Genomic DNA, 18,498 nt, shown 5'->3' on the forward strand with positions numbered 1-18,498 from the left:
GGTGCACTTCTCCCCATCGCCAGCCCCACAAGCTCGGGGGACAGCGGGGAGGCAGAGCGTGCCTTCCCACTGTTCCCCGACCTGGTTCTTCCAGCCTGGGGGGGAAATAATTTTTTTTTCTTTATTTCCCCCCAAAAAAACTAGGTGCGTCTTATGGGCCGGAGCGTCTTATGGGGCGCAAAATACGGTACTGCATCTACCCAATACCCATTCAACTGTATAATTTTATCATGATTCATTCTGTACTGTGTATGCAAACAGTACACAAACATGATCTAAATTACAATACTTTCCTTCTTGCCTTTGCCAAAGCAAAGTCACTGAGGATATCATCAAATGATAAACTGCTTAGCTTGTCACTTTCTATGTACACGAGGCTGAAGTAACATAATTTATCTTGAGACATTGTTGTTCCAAATTCATTTTTTATTCTCTTCAGTCAAGAAACGGATCTTTACAAATGGCAATTTGCAATCATCATTCAGAGGAACATTCTCAGAATTGCTTCTACATTAGGGAATGCTGACTGGACATCGTTGTTGTTCTTTAGTCACTTAGTCGTGTCTGACTCTTTGTGACCCCATGGACCAGAGCACTCCAGGCACTCCTGTTTTCCACTGCCTTCTGCAGTCTGGTCAAACTCATGTTAGTAGCTTTGAGAGCACTGTCCAACCATTTCTTCCTCTGCATATAAGTTAAATAAGCAAGGAGACAATATACAGCCTTGTCGTACTCCTTTCCCAATTTTGAGCCAATCAGTTGTTCCATATCCAGTTCTAACTGTTGCTTCTTGTCCCACATAGGGATTTCTTAGGAGACACATGAGGTGATCAGGCACTCCCATTTCTTTAAGAACTTGCCATAGTTTGCTGTGGTCCACACAGTCAAAGGCTTTTGCGTAGTCAATGAAGCAGAAGTAGATGATTTTCTGGATTTCTCTAGCTTTCTCCCTAATCCAGCGCATTATTGCAATTTGGTCTTTGGTTCCTCTACCCCTCCAAAATCCAGCTTGCACTTCTGGGTGTTCTCGGTCTGCGTACTGCTTAAGGCTGCCTTGTAGAATTTTAAGCATAACCTTGCTAGTGTGTGAAATGATTGTGCAGTAGTTGGAGCATTCTTTGGCGCTGCCCTTCTTTGGGATTGCATTGTAGACTGATATTCTCCAATCCTCTGGCCACTGCTGAGTTTTCCAAACTTGCTGGCATATTGAGTGTAGCACCTTAACAGCATCATCTTTTAAGATTCCGCTGGAATGTCATCACTTCCACTGGCCTTGTTATTAGCAGTGGTTTCTAAGGCCCGTTTGACGTCACTCTCCAGGATGTCTGGCTCAAGGTCATCAGTCACACTACCTGGGGTGTATGGGACATCCATATCTTCCTGGCATAATTCCTCTGTGTATTCTTGCCACCTCTTCTTGATGTCTTCTGCTTCTGTAAGGTCCGTACCTGACGGAAACCAGCCGTCATCAAATGGTGCACAGCATAGAAAAAAGACACAGAGAGACAGCAGTATTTTCAGGATGGAGGGCAGCTCCTTCGACTTCTCTCCTCTCTGGTAATTTTATTATCCTTTTTCTCCCAGCCTGCATGGCCGTCTGCCAGTGTCTCACGTTACATCGCCCAATCATGGCTTTACAACACCCATCACCATATAAGATAATTACTGCCCAGAGGGAACACAACTCCATATAAGGTCAATACATTCAATACACTGCAAGGCACAGACATGCCGGTCAGCGAGGCACCACGCAACAATTACAAGCCTCTGCCATGGCTTCATGGCTTACCTTTATAATGGTAATCTTTGCATAAAATCTTCCTTTAATATCTCCAATTTTCTTGAACAGATCTCTGGTATTTCCCATTCTATTGTTTCCCTCTATTTCTTTGCACTGCTCGTTTAAGAAGTCCCTCTTGTCTCTCCTTGCTATTCGTTGGAAGTCTGCATTCAATTTCATGTATCTTTAACTATCTCCCTTGCATTTTGCTTGCCTTCTGTCCCCCGCGGTTTGTAAGGCCTCATTGGACAACCACTTTGCTTTCTTGCATTTCCTTTTCATTGGGATGATTTTCATTGCTGCCTCCTGTATGATGCTTCGAGCCTCCATCCATAGTTCTTCAGGCACTCTGTCCACCAAATCTAAATCCTTAAATGTGTTCCTCTCTTCCACTGTGTATTCATAAGGGATTTGATTTAGATTGTATCTCACTGACCCAGTGGTTTTCCCTACTTTCTTCAGTTTAAGCTTGAATTTTGTTATAAGAAGCTGATGATCTGAGCCACAGTCAGCTCCAGGTCTAGTTTTTGCTGACTGTATAGAACTTCTCCATCTTTGGCTGCAAAGAATATAATCAATTTGATTTTGATGCTGCCCATCTGGTGATGTGCATGTGTAGAGTCATCTCATGTGTTGTTGGAAAAGAGTGTTTGTTATGACCAGCTTGTTCTCTTGACAGAATCTATTAACCTTTGCACTGCTTCATTTTGAACTCCCAAGGCCAAACTTACCAGTTGTTCCTTTTATCTCTTTGACTCCCTACTTTAGCATTCCAGTCCCCTAGGAGGAGGAAAACATCCTTCTTTGGTGTTAGTTCTAGAAGGTGTTGTAAGTCTTCCTAGAATTGGTCAAGTTCATTTTGTTGAGCATTGGTAAGGTAAAGGGACCCCTGACCATTAGGTCCAGTCATGGCCAACTCTGGGGTTGGGGCGCTCATCTTGCTTTACTGGCCGAGGGATCTGGCTTTTGTGTGCAGATCGGCATGTGGCCAGCATAACTAAGCCGCTTCTGGCGAACCAGAGCAGCGCATGGAAACACCATTTACCTTCCCGCCGAAGCGGTACCTATTTATCTACTTGCACTTTGACCTGCTTTCGAACTGCTAGGTTGGCAGGAGCAGGAACCGAACAACGGGAGCTCACCCCATCATGGGGATTCGAACCGACAACCTTCTGATCGGCAGGTCCTAGGCTCTGTGATTTAACCCACAGCACCACCCCTGTCCCTCAGCATTGGTAGTTGGTGCATAAACTTGGATTACTGTGATCTTAAAAGGTCTGCCTTGGATAGATCATTCTATCATTTTTGAGATTGCATCCCAGTACAGCTTTTGCCACTCTTTTGTTGACTCTTTTGTTCCTAGAATTGGTCAATTTCAGTTTCTTCAGCCCCAGTAGTTGGTGCATAAACCTGCATTACTGTGATGTTAAAAGGTCTGCCTTGGATTTGTCTTCCTAGAATTGGTCAAGTTCAGTTTCTTCAGCATTGGTAGGTTAAAGGGATCCCTGACCATTAGGTCCGGTCATGGCTGACTCTGGGGTTGGGGCGCTCATCTTGCTTTACTGGCCGAGGGAGCTGGAATTTATCTGCAGACAGTCATGTGACCAGCATGACTAAGCCGCTTCTGGCGAACCAGGGCAGTGCACGGAAACGCCTTCCCACCGGAGCGGTACCTATTTATCTACTTGCACTTTGAGGTGCTTTTGAACAGCTAGGTTGGCAGGAGCAGGGACCGAACAACGGGAGCTCACCCCATCATGGGGATTCAAACCGCCGACCTTCTGATCAGCAAGTCCTAGGCTCTGTGATTTAACCCACAGCGCCACCCACGTCCCTCAGCATTGGTAGTTGGTGCATAAACTTGGATTACTGTGATCTTAAAAGGTCTGCCTTGGATAGATCATTCTATCATTTTTGAGATTGCATCCCAGTACAGCTTTTGCCACTCTTTTGTTGACTCTTTTGTTCCTAGAATTGGTCAATTTCAGTTTCTTCAGCCCCAGTAGTTGGTGCATAAACCTGCATTACTGTGATGTTAAAAGGTCTGCCTTGGATTTGTCTTCCTAGAATTGGTCAAGTTCAGTTTCTTCAGCATTGGTAGGTTAAAGGGATCCCTGACCATTAGGTCCGGTCATGGCTGACTCTGGGGTTGGGGCGCTCATCTTGCTTTACTGGCCGAGGGAGCTGGAATTTATCTGCAGACAGTCATGTGACCAGCATGACTAAGCCGCTTCTGGCGAACCAGGGCAGTGCACGGAAACGCCTTCCCACCGGAGCGGTACCTATTTATCTACTTGCACTTTGAGGTGCTTTTGAACAGCTAGGTTGGCAGGAGCAGGGACCGAACAACGGGAGCTCACCCCATCATGGGGATTCAAACCGCCGACCTTCTGATCAGCAAGTCCTAGGCTCTGTGATTTAACCCACAGCGCCACCCACGTCCCTCAGCATTGGTAGTTGGTGCATAAACTTGGATTACTGTGATCTTAAAAGGTCTGCCTTGGATTTGTATCGAGATCATTTTATCATTTTTGAGATTGCATCCCAGTACAGCTTTTGCCACTCTTTTGTTGACTAAGAGGGCCACTCCATTTCTTCTATGGGAATCTTGTCCTCAGTAGTAGGATATGATGATCATCCAAATTGAATTCGCCCATTCCTGTCCATTTTAGTTCACTGATGCCCACTATGTCAATATTTATTCTTGCCATTTCATTTTTTACCACATCCAGCTTACCATGGTTCATGGATCTCATATTCCAGGTTCATATATTTTTCTTTGCAGCACTGGACTTTTCTTTCACTTCCAGGCACACTTCCAGGGTTCATCTTCCAGCGTCATAATTTTTTTTTATTTTTTTTTATAATATTTATTAAAGATTTTTTGGTTACAACACACAAAACAAAACATACAAAAATATCACATTTTATAACATATTTTCTTGTCCTCTTTGGACTTCCTCACATCTCCCGCTCCTGCGTTCCAAATTTATAAAAATTAATCCAGCAAATTTATCACCTTGTCCCCACCTTACAATCTAGTTTCCCAATGTTATATCTTAAATTTTAGATATATTCATTTCACTCTATTAAAACAATAAGCTTAGCCTAATAGTTATCTAAAAAAAAAAATTGATTTTTCATAAATTTAACTTATCTTCATAATTCACTTCATCTGTTCCGATGGTGCCGAATTGTTTATGATCAAGCATCCTGCTTAACATTCATACAATTTACAATATTTTTGCAAATAAATCTTAAATTTTTTCCAGTCTTCTTCCACCGTCTCCTCTCCCAGGTCTCGGATTCTGCCCGGCCAATTCCATATAGTCTATCAGTTGCATGTGCCATTCTTCCAGTGTGGGTATATCTTGAGTTTTCCAATGCTTGGCGACGAGTATCCTTGCTGCTGTTGTTGCATACATAAAAAATGTTTGATCCTTCTTTAACACCCCTTGGCCAACAATACCCAGCGTCATAACTTTTATACGACCATGGAGTTTTCTCGGCAGGGATACTGGCGTGGCTTGCTGGTTCCTGCTCCAGGTGGATCAAGTTTACTGAAAACTCTCCACTTTGACCTGTCGGTCTTGGGTGGCCCTGCACGGCATAGCTCATAGCGTCTCTGAGTTATGTTGTTGTTGTTGTTGTTTAGTCGTGTCCGACTCTTCATGACCCCATGGACCAGAGCACGCCAGGCACTCCTGTCTTCCACTGCCTCCCGCAGTTTGGTCAGACTCATGCTTGTAGCTTCGAGGACACCGTCCAACCATCTCGTCCTCTGTCGTCCCCTTCTCCTTGTCTCTGAGTTATTCAAGCCCCTTTGCCATGACAAGGCATTGATCCATGAAGGACATGGTCATTAAATATTACTTGGTACAGATCCTGATGCGTCAGATGATCATGTTCATGGCTTTGGTCCCCCCCCCCCATTTAGATTATTTTATTGGTTTTCACATATTACTTTATAATACAGATATACCAAAGCCAACACCATTTCCTCCCCATCCCCCCTTACATTTACATTTCTATTTCCTCAGTCCATCATTTTATTCTTTTCTCCTTCCTCCTTCCCTCCGCCCCCATTCTATTTCCTCCACATTATACACTTTACAATAACCTTTGCATTCTACAATCTTCTCAAATCATCTATATATTCTTATTATCTTTCCTTACTAATTATTCTTCCATCCAGTACTTCACATTTTAATCTAGGCATATTAGCATATCTTTTTTTGAGCAATACTTTGCCATATATTCATCAAAACATTTCCACTCCTTTTTAAATTTTTGATACAACTGATTTCTTATTATAGCAGTTAATTTTGCCAGAATTAAATATTCATTTAGTTTACAAATCCATTCCTCCTTTGTGGGTATAGTTTTTGACTTCCACCTAGCAGCAATCACTATTCTAGCAGCTGTACTTGCATAGAGAAAAATTCTTGCCCCCCGTGGTATCTCATCTTCTGTCAATCCAAGGAGATATGTCTCTGGTTTGTTTTTGATATTTTCAACATCTTCTTTGATTCTTCGTGTACTACTATCCAAAATTTCTTAATTTCCTCACTCCTCCACCACATATGTGGTCCAGGCATTGGTATTTACAGTGGTGCCTCGCAAGACGAAATTAATTCGTTCCGCAAGTCTCTTCGTCTTGCGGTTTTTTCGTCTTGCAATGCACGGTTTCCCATAGGAATGCATTGAAAATCAATTAATGCGTTCCTAGGGAAACCGCCTTCAGACCAGGTCCGGGGACAGTCTGTCCGCGGACCTCTTCTGAAGGCTGGGGGGGGGGGACAAGGGCTTTTCTTCCCACCCCCAGCATTTTAAAAAACCCTGGGACAGCGGAGGACTTCTCCGCTGTCCGGGGCGATCTTAAAATGCTGGCGGGCGGCATTTTAAAATCGCCCCGGACAGCGGATGACTTCTCCGCTGTCCGGGGCGATTTAAAAACCCCTGGGAAGGCAGGCAGGGGGGACAAAGACGTTCGCCCCCTGCCCGCCTTCAGAAGGTGTTCCCGCCCCCCTCCCCACTTCGGAACAGCTTTCCGAAGTGGGGCGGCTGGGGCAGGTGACCCCGCCCCCCGCCCCACTTCGGAACAGCTTTCCGAAGTGGGGCGGCTGGGGCAGGTGACCCCGCCCCCCCTCCCCACTTCGGAACAGCTTTCCGAAGTGGGGCGGCTGGGGCAGGTGTCCCCGCCCCCCCTCCCCACTTCGGAACAGCTTTCCGAAGTGGGGCGGCTGGGGCAGGTGTCCCCGCCCCCCCTCCCCACTTTGGAACAGCTTTCCGAAGTGGGGCGACTGGGGCAGGTGTCCCCGCCCCCCCTCCCCACTTCGGAACAGCTTTCCGAAGTGGGGCGGCTGGGGAAGGTGTCCCCGCCCCCCCTCCCCACTTCGGAACAGCTTTCCGAAGTGGGGCGGCTGGGGCAGGTGTCCCCGCCCCCCCGCCCCACTTCAGAACAGCTTTCCGAAGTGGGGCGGCTGGGGCAGGTGTCCCCGCCCCACTTCGGAACAGCGTTTTAAAATGCTGGGGGTCGGGAGCGAAGCGCTGCCGACCCCCAGCATTTTAAAACCTCCCCGGGACGCGGGGAGATTTTAAAATGCTGGGGGTCGGCAGCGCTTCGCTCCCGACCCCCAGCATTTTAAGACCTCCCCGGGACGCGGGGAGATTTTAAAATGCTGGGGGTCGGCAGCGCTTCGCTCCCGACCCCCAGCATTTTAAAACCTCCCGGGACGCGGGGAGATTTTAAAATGCTGGGGGTCGGCAGCGCTTCGCTCCGGACCCCCAGCATTTTAAAATCTCCCCGGGACAGACACTTCTCTGCTGCCCCTTGGAGATTTTAAAATGCTGGGGGTCGGCAGCGAACGCTTCACTCCCGCCCACCAGCATTTTAAGATCGCACGGGGCAGGCGGGGGGGAAGGCAGGCGGGGGGGGGAGCAAAGACTTTTGCCCACAGCCGGCCTTCAGAAGAGGTCCTCTTCTGAAGGCCGGCTGTGGGCAAAAGTCTTTGCTCCCGACCGCCAGCATTTCCCTATGGGCTTTCGTCTTGCGATGCAAGCCCATAGGGAAATTCGTCTTGCGAAGCGCCTCCAAAACAGAAAACCCTTTCGTCTTGCGGGTTTTCCGTCTTGCGAGGCATTCGTCTTGCGGGGTACCACTGTATATAATTTCAAACAAAGCATTTCGGTTTCAACCAATCTTATACACCAGAGATGTCCAAGCACTGGACTGCAATTGACAGGCAGACCTCTGTGTTGTTTTGGGTCGATTATGAGACCTTTGAAGGCCCCGCCCCCTTTCCGCAAGAACTTCAGCACATGCTCCTGTTTTTGTTTTTGCTCAGCAGTTCCTTGTTCTAATGTTTATTGTTGCCAAAAGAATCTAAATTTTTCTTGCATCTCCCGCCTCCTTAAAAAAGTCCCTTTGGAGTTTCACGTTCCTAGAATAGAATCATAGAATCATAGTTGGAAGAGACCACAAGGGCCATCGAGTCCAACCCCCTGCCAAGCAGGAAACACCATCAGAGCACTCCTGACATATGGTTGTCAAGCCTCATTAAAGACTTCCAAAGAAGGAGACTCCACCACACTCCTTGGCAGCAAATTCCACTGTCGAACAGCTCTTACTGCCAGGAAGTTATTCCTAATGTTTAGGTGGAATCTTCTTTCTTGTAGTTTGGATCCATTGCTCTGTGTCCGCTTCTCTGGAGCAGCAGAAAACAACCTTTCTCCCTCCTGTATGTGACATCCTTTTATATATTTGAACATGACTATCATATCACCCCTTAACCTCCTCTTCTCCAGGCTAAACATGCCCAGCTCCCTTAGCCGTTCCTCATAAGGCATCGTTTCCAGGCCTTTGACCATTTTGGTTGCCCTCCTCTGGACACGTTCCAGTTTGTCAGTGTCCTTCTTGAACTGTGGTGCCCAGAACTGGACACAGTACTCCAGGTGAGGTCTGACCAGAGCAGAATACAGTGGCACTATTACTTCCCTTGATCTAGATGCTATACTCCTATTGATGCAGCCCAGAATTGCATTGGCTTTTTTAGCTGCCGCGTCACACTGTTGGCTCATGTCAAGTTTGTGGTCAACCAAGACTCCTAGATCCTTTTCACATGTACTGCTCTCAAGCCAGGTGTCACCCATCTTGTATTTGTGCCTCTCATTTATTTTGCCCAAGTGCAATACTTTACATTTCTCCCTGTTAAAATTCATCTTGTTTGTTTTGGCCCAGTTCTCTAATCTGTCAAGGTCGTTTTGAAGTGTGATCCTGTCCTCTGGGGTGTTAACCACCCCTCCCAGTTTGGTGTCATCTGCAAATTTGATCAGGATGCCCTTGAGTCCATCATCCAAGTCGTTGATAAAGATGTTGAATAAGACCGGGCCCAAGACAGAACCCTGTGGCACCCCACTAGTCACTCTTCTCCAGGATGAAGAGGAACCATTGATGAGCACCCTTTGGGTTCGGTCAGTCAGCCAGTTACAAATCCACTGAGTGGTAGCATAGTCAAGACCGCATTTTACCAGCTTCTTTACAAGAATATCATGGGGCACCTTGTCAAAGGCCTTGCTGAAATCAAGGTAGGCTACATCCACTGCATTCCCTTCATCTACCAGGCTTGTAATTCTGACAAAAAAACGAGATCAGGTTAGTCTGACATGACTTATTTTTCAGAAATCCATGCTGACTATTGGTGATCACAGCATTCCTTTCTAAGTGCTCACAGACTGTTTGCTTAGTGCCAGTGTGGTGTAGTGGTTAAAAGCGGTAGTCACGTAATCTGGGGAACCGGGTTCGCGTCTCCGCTCCGCCACATGCAGCTGCTGGGTGACCTTGGGCCAGTCACACTTCTTTGAATTCTCTCAGCCCCACTCACCTCACAGAGTGTTTGTTGTGGGGGAGGAAGGGAAAGGAGATTGTTAGCCGCTTTGAGACTCCTGAAGGGGAGTGAAAGGCGGGGTATCAAATCCAAACTCTTCTTAATGATCTGCTCCAGAATCTTCCCTGGTATGGATGTCAGACTTACTGGGCGGTTATTATTTGGGTCCTCTTCTTCCCCCTTTTGAAAATAGGGACAACATTTGCCCTCCTCCAGTCTGCCAGGACTTCGCATGTTCTCCAGGAATTATCAAAGATGACTGCCAGTGGTTCTGAGATCACATCTGCCAGTTCTTTTAATACTCTTGGATGCAGTTCATCTGGCCCTGGAGACTTGAATACATCTAAACTAGCCAAGTATTCCTGATATTCATCATTGCCTCATTTTATTATAATACACATGCGCAACAAGCACTGGCAATTTCTGCTGAATATGTTCTGATCCCTACTGCGTTCTGTGACATTGTGCTGGTGTGCATGTTGGGAACCTGTGTTACATGCAGCCATTTGCATCATGTGGCGACTCATGTTCCAGCTTTCAGCTGTATCTTTGTGATTCTCCTATTAGCTGTATTTCTGCCCCAATTGGGGGGCGGCAACTGGCAAAATAATCAGTTATAAAGCACAGACTACCATAACTTCTGTTTTAGAAGCACACTCGAGGATTTACAGAGATACACATTATCACATTTATTGTGGCCCTTTGGGCAACTGGCACAAGGCCATTCCTGCCCATACCATGCCAGCCTTAGGAAGGGAGAAGGGACAGGCAGACGGAAGGAATTGCCAAAGGTGTTTGAAAATGGGTGGAGGCTCTTGGGAAGTGGGTGCCCAATAGGAGCTTCTACAGAGGCAGCAGAATCCCTTCTACCTTCCTCCCAGGAAGTTACAACTTGCCTTGGCTTCTGCGCTTCTCAAGAAGCTGAACCTGTAAACCTAGTCAGGATGGACGGAGGAAGATGGTTCATTTATTGTCTTTCCTAAAAGTCTAACAGGATTTTCTCCCCCCCCCAACTCCCAAGCAGGTGAGGAAGACGATGGTCAGAATTCTACGGAGCCATCTGTGAATTCATTGGGAAGAACAAAGAAACAGTTTAAATGCAAGGAATGTGGAATGTGCTTTAGACCCTTTGGAAGACTGAGGATACACCAACAAACTCACACAGGAGAGAATCCATGTAAATACATGGAGTGCGAAAAGAACTTCAGTGAAAGTTGTATTGGAGTCCTTAGAACACATCAACGAACTCACATGGGGGAGAAACCATTTAAATGTATTGAGTGCGGAAAGAGCTTCAGTCGTAGTGGAGACCTTAGAACACATCAACGAACTCACACGGGGGAGAAACCATTTAAATGTATTGAGTGCGGAAAGAGCTTCAGTCGTAGTGGAGACCTTAGAAGACATCAACGAACTCACACGGGGGAGAAACCATTTCAATGCACTGAATGTGGAAAGAGCTTCAGACAGAATGCAGCCCTTAGAACACATCAACGAACTCACACAGGGGAGAAACCATTTAATTGCATTGAATGTGGAAAGAGCTTCAGTGAAAGTCGAAACCTTAGAATACATCGACGAACTCACACAGGGGAGAAACCATTTAATTGCATTGAATGTGGAAAGAGCTTCAGTGAAAGTCGAAACCTTAGAATACATCGACGAACTCACACAGGGGAGAAAGCATTTGAATGCATTGAATGTGGAAAGAGCTTCAGACAGAATGCAGCCCTTAGAACACATCAACGAACTCACACAGGGGAGAAACCATTTAATTGCATTGAATGTGGAAAGAGCTTCAGACAGAATTCAGCCCTTAGAACACATCAACGAACTCACACAGGGGAGAAACCATTTAATTGCATTGAATGTGGAAAGAGCTTCAGTCGTAGTGACAGTCTTGGAATACACCAACGAACTCACACAGGGGAGAAACCATTTGAATGCATAGAATGTGGAAAGAGCTTCAGACAGAATGCGGCCCTTAGAACACATCAACGAACTCACACAGGGGAGAAACTGTTTGAATGCATTGAGTGTGGAAAGAGCTTCAGTGAAAGTCGAAACCTTAGAATACATCGACGAACTCACACAGGGGAGAAACCATTTGAATGCATTGAATGTGGAAAGAGCTTCAGACAGAATGCAGCCCTTAGAACACATCAACAAACTCACACAGGGGAGAAACCATTTGAATGCATTGAATGTGGAAAGAGCTTCAGTCGTAGTGGAGACCTTGGAATACATCAACGAACTCACACGGGGGAGAAACCGTTTGAATGCATTGAGTGCGGAAAGAGCTTCAGTCGTAGTGGAGACCTTAGAACACATCAGCGAACTCACACGGGGGAGAAACCATTTAAATGTATTGAGTGCGGAAAGAGCTTCAGTCATAGTGGACGCCTTAGAACACATCAACGAACTCACACGGGGGAGAAACCATTTGAATGCATTGAATGTGGAAAGAGCTTCAGTTGTAGTGGAGGCCTTACAACACATCAGCGAACTCACACAGGGGAGAAACCATTTGAATGCATTGAATGTGGAAAGAGCTTGAGTTCTAGTGGAGCCCTTAGAATACATCAACGAACTCACAGAATACATCAGCGAACTCACACAGGGGAGAAACCATTTGAATGCATTGAATGTGGAAAGAGCTTCAGTCAAAGTGGAGATCTTAGAACACATCAACGAACTCACACGGGGGAGAAACCGTTTAAATGCATTGAATGTGGAAAGAGCTTCAGTCGTAGTGGAGCCTTTAGAATACATCAACGAACTCACACGGGGGAGAAACCATTTGAATGCATTGAATGTGGAAAGAGCTTCAGTTGTAGTGGAGGCCTTAGAATACATCAACGAACTCACACGGGGGAGAAACCATTTGAATGCATTGAATGTGGAAAGAGCATCAGTTCTAGTGGAGGCCTTAGAAAACATCAACGAACTCACACGGGGGAGAAACCATTTGAATGCATTGAATGTGGAAAGAGCTTCAGTGAAAGTCGAAACCTTAGAAGACATCAACAAACTCACACGGGGGAGAAACCATTTCAATGCATTGAATGTGGAAAGAGCTTTAGTCGTAGTGGAGACCTTAGAACACATCAACGAACTCACACGGGGGAGAAACCATTTGAATGCATTGAATGTGGAAAGAGCTTCAGGTGCAGTCGAGCCCTTAGAAGACATCAACGAACTCACATGGGGGAGAAACCGTTTAAATGCATTGAATGTGGAAAGAGCTTCAGTCAGAGTGGCAGTCTTAGAACACATCAACGAACTCACACAGGGGAGAAACCGTTTAAATGCATTGAATGTGGAAAGAGCTTCGGTCAGAGTGGCAGTCTTAGAACACATCAACAAACTCATACAGGGCAGAAACCATTTAAATGTATGGAGTGTGGAAAGAACTTCAGACAGTGTGGAGACCTTAATATTCATGAGCGAATTCACCCAGGTGAAAAGCCATATCAATGTATGCAATGTTCCACTCAAGGTTCACTCTTTACCTCACATCAAGAAACTCATAAAGGCGGAAATCAATTTTAAATGCATGGAATCCATTTGATGTTTTGGTGTTGGTATTTAAATTTGTATACACGTATATATGTATTAAAGTAATGAAGGTCACATATACTAAATGTAGAAAAGAAGTTGGAAGTTGTTGCTAGATGAACGGGGAGAGTGTGAATCTGGAATGCTCAAGGTGTGTGATGAATCTGTTGAGTTTTGACCTCCGCCCTTCAATGCCAAAATGATGGGCTGCCCTTGTCTTGTGGATCAGCATCTGTCTGCTTGAGGGAAATGGGGTACCTCAGATGTTGGGAAACAACACCCATAAGCCTCAGCCCATATGGCCAAGAATGATGGGGAGTTGTAGTTCAAAAACTCAAGGGTGGAAAATCTCACATTTCTTAGAACTTTAATTATAGGTAAAACTTGTTGATACAGAGCTCATTTTTTATTCCAGGAGCAGCTGGTCACTTCTGCTTTATAAACAAAGCCAAATATATTGACACACTTTACATTAAAACCAAATTTTAGAACAGAGAAACAATTTTTTTTTAAAAAAAACAAACCCTTTTCTTCTTTACAAACCATTATCTTCTCAATCCAAGATTTGCTTTTCATATGTATAAAATTATTTGGTTAGCAAGGGGGTACAGAAATAATAAAAAAGCTATAATAAAAGCATTATCCAGTATTTCCCATCTTCTGCCTTCTGAACTGTTCCTCTGCAAACTACTGGTCCAAATCTATACAGTCCTCCTGCTCCCGGGAAGATTCAAAGGGAGGCTCCCACGAATGCGCCTCAGTGCAGCTCTCCTCAGCTGGGTCCCTGGTTAGATTTTGTTTTAGGGGAGCAAGCATGGGCCTGGCCCTTGGGTGGGGGCGAGGGGAGAAGGGAAGAGAAGTAGAGGGGATGCTTCTTTTTCCTTGCAAGGCTAGTTCTTTCTCCCAAGTATGCGCCTGTAATCAGCGAGTGTGCATTTAGCAGGAGTGTATCCCTTTGTCTTGGAGTGCAAGTTAATTCAGAAGGCATTAGAGCGAAGCGCGTGTATCGCATATGTTAAGTTGATTGCAACCTTTTTTTAAAAAAATAATATTCTTTATTCATTAAAAAATTTGCATGTCTATGCAAACGCATCCATTCTTAAGGAAATTAGCCCTGAGTGCTCATTGGAAGGACAGATCGTGAAGCTGAGGCTGCAATACTTTGGCCACCTCATGAGAAGATTCGACGTCCGGGGTCGGCGCCATCGGTAATGGCGGATTCCCTCTAACTTTGAAGGATTTAGCTCTGCGGAAATTGGGTCTTGCCGCTACAGCGAAGCAGGGACCCCTCTAAAAATCACAGGTGGGTGAAGCCTGTGACCGTGGGACTCGGCAGGCACCTTCAGCACCCCCCCCAATTTGCAAGGGAACCCGACTACGGGCTCCGGAGCGAACGGGGTGAGCGGTGCGGTGCTGAGAGCCAACTCCTTCTTCCGTGGAGCGAAGCCGCACAGCTGTTGCCGGACTTTTTTCCTGTGACGATTCGGCCATCAAAACAACTACCTGTGAGTAGGTTAAAACTGAAGATCTGAAAATAAGGGAAACAAAGGTTTAATTTGGCACCGAAGTGGGAAGGTTTAAACAGGAAGTTCGCCTTCCGCTTCTTGTTAACAGATCAAAGCAAAGAACTTCTAAGCTAAGACCTGGAAAGTCGACTGAAAAGGACTATAATCTTAACATCAATACAAGAGATCTCCCTCCCTTGGTTGCAGGAGAGGGGGGGGAAGGGAGAAGTAAATTTTCCTGCAAAAAGAGAGGAAAGGAAACAAAAGTCCACCGCTTAAAGCCTGGAAACAGGCTGCCAATGGACAATAAGATTGCCGCATTGTGAAGCGCGCTGCTTATGGACAATGTAATTTTTGACAGCTAACTCTGCAAGAGAGATAGGTTGTTTCTGACTGGTTTCTCCTGATTTTAAGGTAACAGAAAACTAACTGAAATTGAAACTGTTGCTTATTTTGTTAAATGGGGGACTAGAAAGAGTTATTTTAATGCAACAAGTATTGACTGTTACTGTGTCCCCCTGGAGAAAGTTTGAAATTGTTACAACTGGCCAGGGGAATTTTCCACTTCAAAACAAACTCTGGCCGTGGGATCAACCTTGGGCTCCAGTTAAAGTGTTATGGCAGATGGAAGAGAAAAAATAGACTTGCTTCAAGAAAAAACAACAAGGTCTGGTAAATCATGGCAGCAGCGAAGAGCATCAGCATCTGGCCCTTCTGCACCACCAGGGGCAGCATCTGTTCAACTTAAGTCAAAAGGAGGAGATTCATAGAGACCAAGCGGGCTTTCTCCCGAGAAGACGTTTGTCAGATATTGTAAGGAATATAATTGACATTTTGGAAAAGTTAGAAGTGAATATAAACACTAAAGCAGTTTTGATATTTGTGGATGCGGAGAAAGCCTTTGACAATATTTCTTGGAGTTTTATGAGGAAGAATCTCCAGGGGATGGGGGTAGGCCAAGGGTTTGAAAATGGTATAGGTGCAATATACTCTGAACAAAAAGCTAAGCTAATTGTAAACAATGTGGTTACGGAAGAATTTAAGATAGAAAAAGGGACACGTCAGGGGTGCCCAATCTCCCCATTACTTTTTATATCAGTCCTGGAGATTTTGCTGAACATGATTAGAAGGGATCAGCTGGTTAAAGGGGTACAGGTCGGAGCTAAACAGTACAAACTGAGAGCATTTGCAGATGATCTGGTACTTACATTACAAGAGCCAGAATCTAGTACTAAAAGGGTCTTAGAATTAATTCAAAAGTTTGGTCAAGTAGCAGGATTTAAATTGAATAAGTTAAAAACTAAGGTATTAGAGAAAAATTTAACACCTATTGAAAAAGAGAGGTTTCAGAATGAGACAGGTTTAACTGTGGTTAAGAAAGTGAAATATTTGGGGATTAACATGACAGCTAAAAATGTGAATTTATTTAAAGATAATTATGAGAAATGTTGGACAGAAGTGAAAAAAGACTTAGAAATTTGGTCAAATTTGAAGCTTTCCTTGTCTGGTCAAATTGCGGCTATTAAGATGAATGTATTGCCTAGAATGTTGTTTTTGTTTCAAACATTGCAAATTGTGGACAAGATGGACTGTTTCAAGAAGTGGCAGAAAGATATTTCTAAATTTGTCTGGCAGGGCAAGAAACCTAGAATAAAATTTAAGATTTTAACTGATGCAAAGGAAAGGGGGGGATTTGCCCTGCCAGACTTTAAACTCTACTATGAATCAGCAGCTTTCTGCTGGTTGGAAGATTGGCTGCTTCTTGAGAACACAGACATTTTGGATTTAGAAGGCTTTAACAATATTTTTGGGTGGCATGCATATTTGTGGTATGACAAGGTTAAAGCTCATAAAGCTTTTAAAAATCATATTGTCAGGAAAGCATTGTATAATGTCTGGATTAAATATAAAGACTTGCTGGAAAACAAAACCCCAAGGTGGTTGTCACCAATGGAGGCAAAGGCTCTGAAAAGGCTTAATATGGAGTCCAAATGGCCGAAATATTGGGAAATTTTGGAACAAGAAGGGGACAAACTGAAATTGCAGAGTTTTGAGAAATTAAAAGATAAAGTCACTATTATCAAATAACGGAGGCTTATAAGTTGGACAGAAAAATTGGCTTCCAGGTGGAAAAATCAAAATTGGAAACAGAAATGTTAGAACCCAAAACTAAGAATTTGTCAAAAATGTATAACTTGCTGTTGAAATGGAATACGCAGGATGAAACGGTTAAATCAGCCATGATTAAGTGGGCACAAGATATTGGTCATAACATTATGTTTGCTGACTGGGAAAAGTTGTGGACCACTGGTATGAAATTTACGGCATGTAATGCCCTAAGAGAGAATATTATGAAAATGATTTATAGGTGGTACATGACCCCAGTCAAGCTCGCAAAAATTTACCACTTACCTGATGATAAATGTTGGAAATGTAAAGAAAATGAAGGTACATTCTTTCACCTTTGGTGGACGTGCCCAAAGATTAAGGCTTTCTGGGAAATGATATATAATGAAATGAAAAAGGTATTTAAATATACCTTTCTGAAGAAACCAGAGGCCTTTCTCCTGGGTATGGTCGGCCAAGTGGTGTCAAAGAAGTATAGAACTTTTTTTATGTATGCTACAACAGCAGCAAGAATACTCATCGCAAAGTATTGGACGACACAAGATCTACCCACCTTGGAAGAATGGCAGATGAAGGTGATAGACTATATGGGACTGGCAGAATCCGAGACCAGGAAAGAGAGACGGTGGAAGAAGATTGGAAAAAATTTAAGGATTATCTTAGGAAACATTGCAAAATTAATGAATGTTAGAATGACGTTGGTTTAGAAGTTAAGTGGTTTTCAGCTGTAATGATCATGTAAAAAGAAAAGAAAGGTTAAAAATAAAATGAAAAATAAGGGAGAGGATTTGCTCAATTGATAATTAGAAATTGGAATACAGAAAGGGGAGGTATGAGGAGGTCGGGGAAGTAAGTTACAAGAAAATAAGGGATTGAAATTATACTTGTTTTTGTTTGTGTTTGTATTGCTGTTTTGTTTTTATATAATTTCTTATAAAAAAACTTAAGTCAAAAGGAATGGCATCTGAAGATGTTTTAGCTCTGGCATTAGGCAAAATTAATGAATCTTTGGAAAAATTAAGTTAACAAGTAGCTGAAGCATCAACTAAAATTGATCAAAACACTACAAACATTAATAACTTGGGACAGAAGGTGAATACTAATACAGAAACTATTGAGAAATTGCTGCAGGAATCTACTTTGACCCGAAAGACAGCTGAAGAAGCAAAGGAAAAAGCAGTTGCTGTAGAGGAGAAGACACCACCGATATGTAGGCAACTCGAGGACCATAGGTCGATGTTGTCTATGATTGAATTGAAGGAAAAACAAACGAACTTGAGGATCAGGGCCGTACCTGAACTTGAGAAAGACAACCTAAGTGACTTATGCAGGAATTTGCAGACTTTTGGAACCTAGATTCTGAGAATCAAAACTTTAAGATAATAAGTGCTTTTAGGCTTGGAGGGGGGGGGAGAACAGGGTGGAGATATTTAAAGACATCCCGAAATACCTTCTGGATCTTAGGTCCAGCTACGGAGATCTGGTTGCCCTGCTAAGAAGTAATAGAATTGTTTTCAGGTGGGAATTTCCCCAAGGCCTATCCTTCAGCTTTAAAGGAAGAAAGATAAAAATAGGATCAGTGGACGATAAAGAAAGATTTTTGAAAGATCACGGAGAAGACCTGCAGAAAGAATCTGGAGAA

At 44.2% G+C, this 18,498-nt stretch overlaps 2 protein-coding genes across 3 annotated transcripts in view; one reads left to right on the forward strand and one right to left on the reverse strand.

Moving 5' to 3' along the window:
• The window catches only part of LOC310701812 (uncharacterized protein), a 69,689-nt gene that overhangs the window by 41,909 nt on the left and 9,282 nt on the right, over positions 1 to 18,498 (reverse strand). The window lies entirely within an intron of this gene.
• Positions 1 to 18,498, forward strand: part of LOC310701137 (uncharacterized protein) — a 69,502-nt gene that overhangs the window by 3,035 nt on the left and 47,969 nt on the right. The window contains exon 2 of one of the 2 annotated variants that reach the window (XM_083491470.1): positions 10,691 to 12,833. In XM_083491470.1, coding sequence (XP_083347596.1) covers positions 10,780 to 12,833 — 2,054 coding nt within the window. In that variant the 5' untranslated portion in view covers positions 10,691 to 10,779. Of the gene's footprint in view, positions 1 to 10,690; positions 17,524 to 18,498 lie in introns of those variants that run through there. The other variant, XM_083491471.1, reaches the window with a different exon arrangement.

This window comes from Podarcis liolepis (genome assembly GCF_965112155.1).
Source record: "Podarcis liolepis genome assembly, chromosome: 2".
NCBI classification, from domain to species: Eukaryota; Metazoa; Chordata; class Lepidosauria; order Squamata; family Lacertidae; genus Podarcis; species Podarcis liolepis.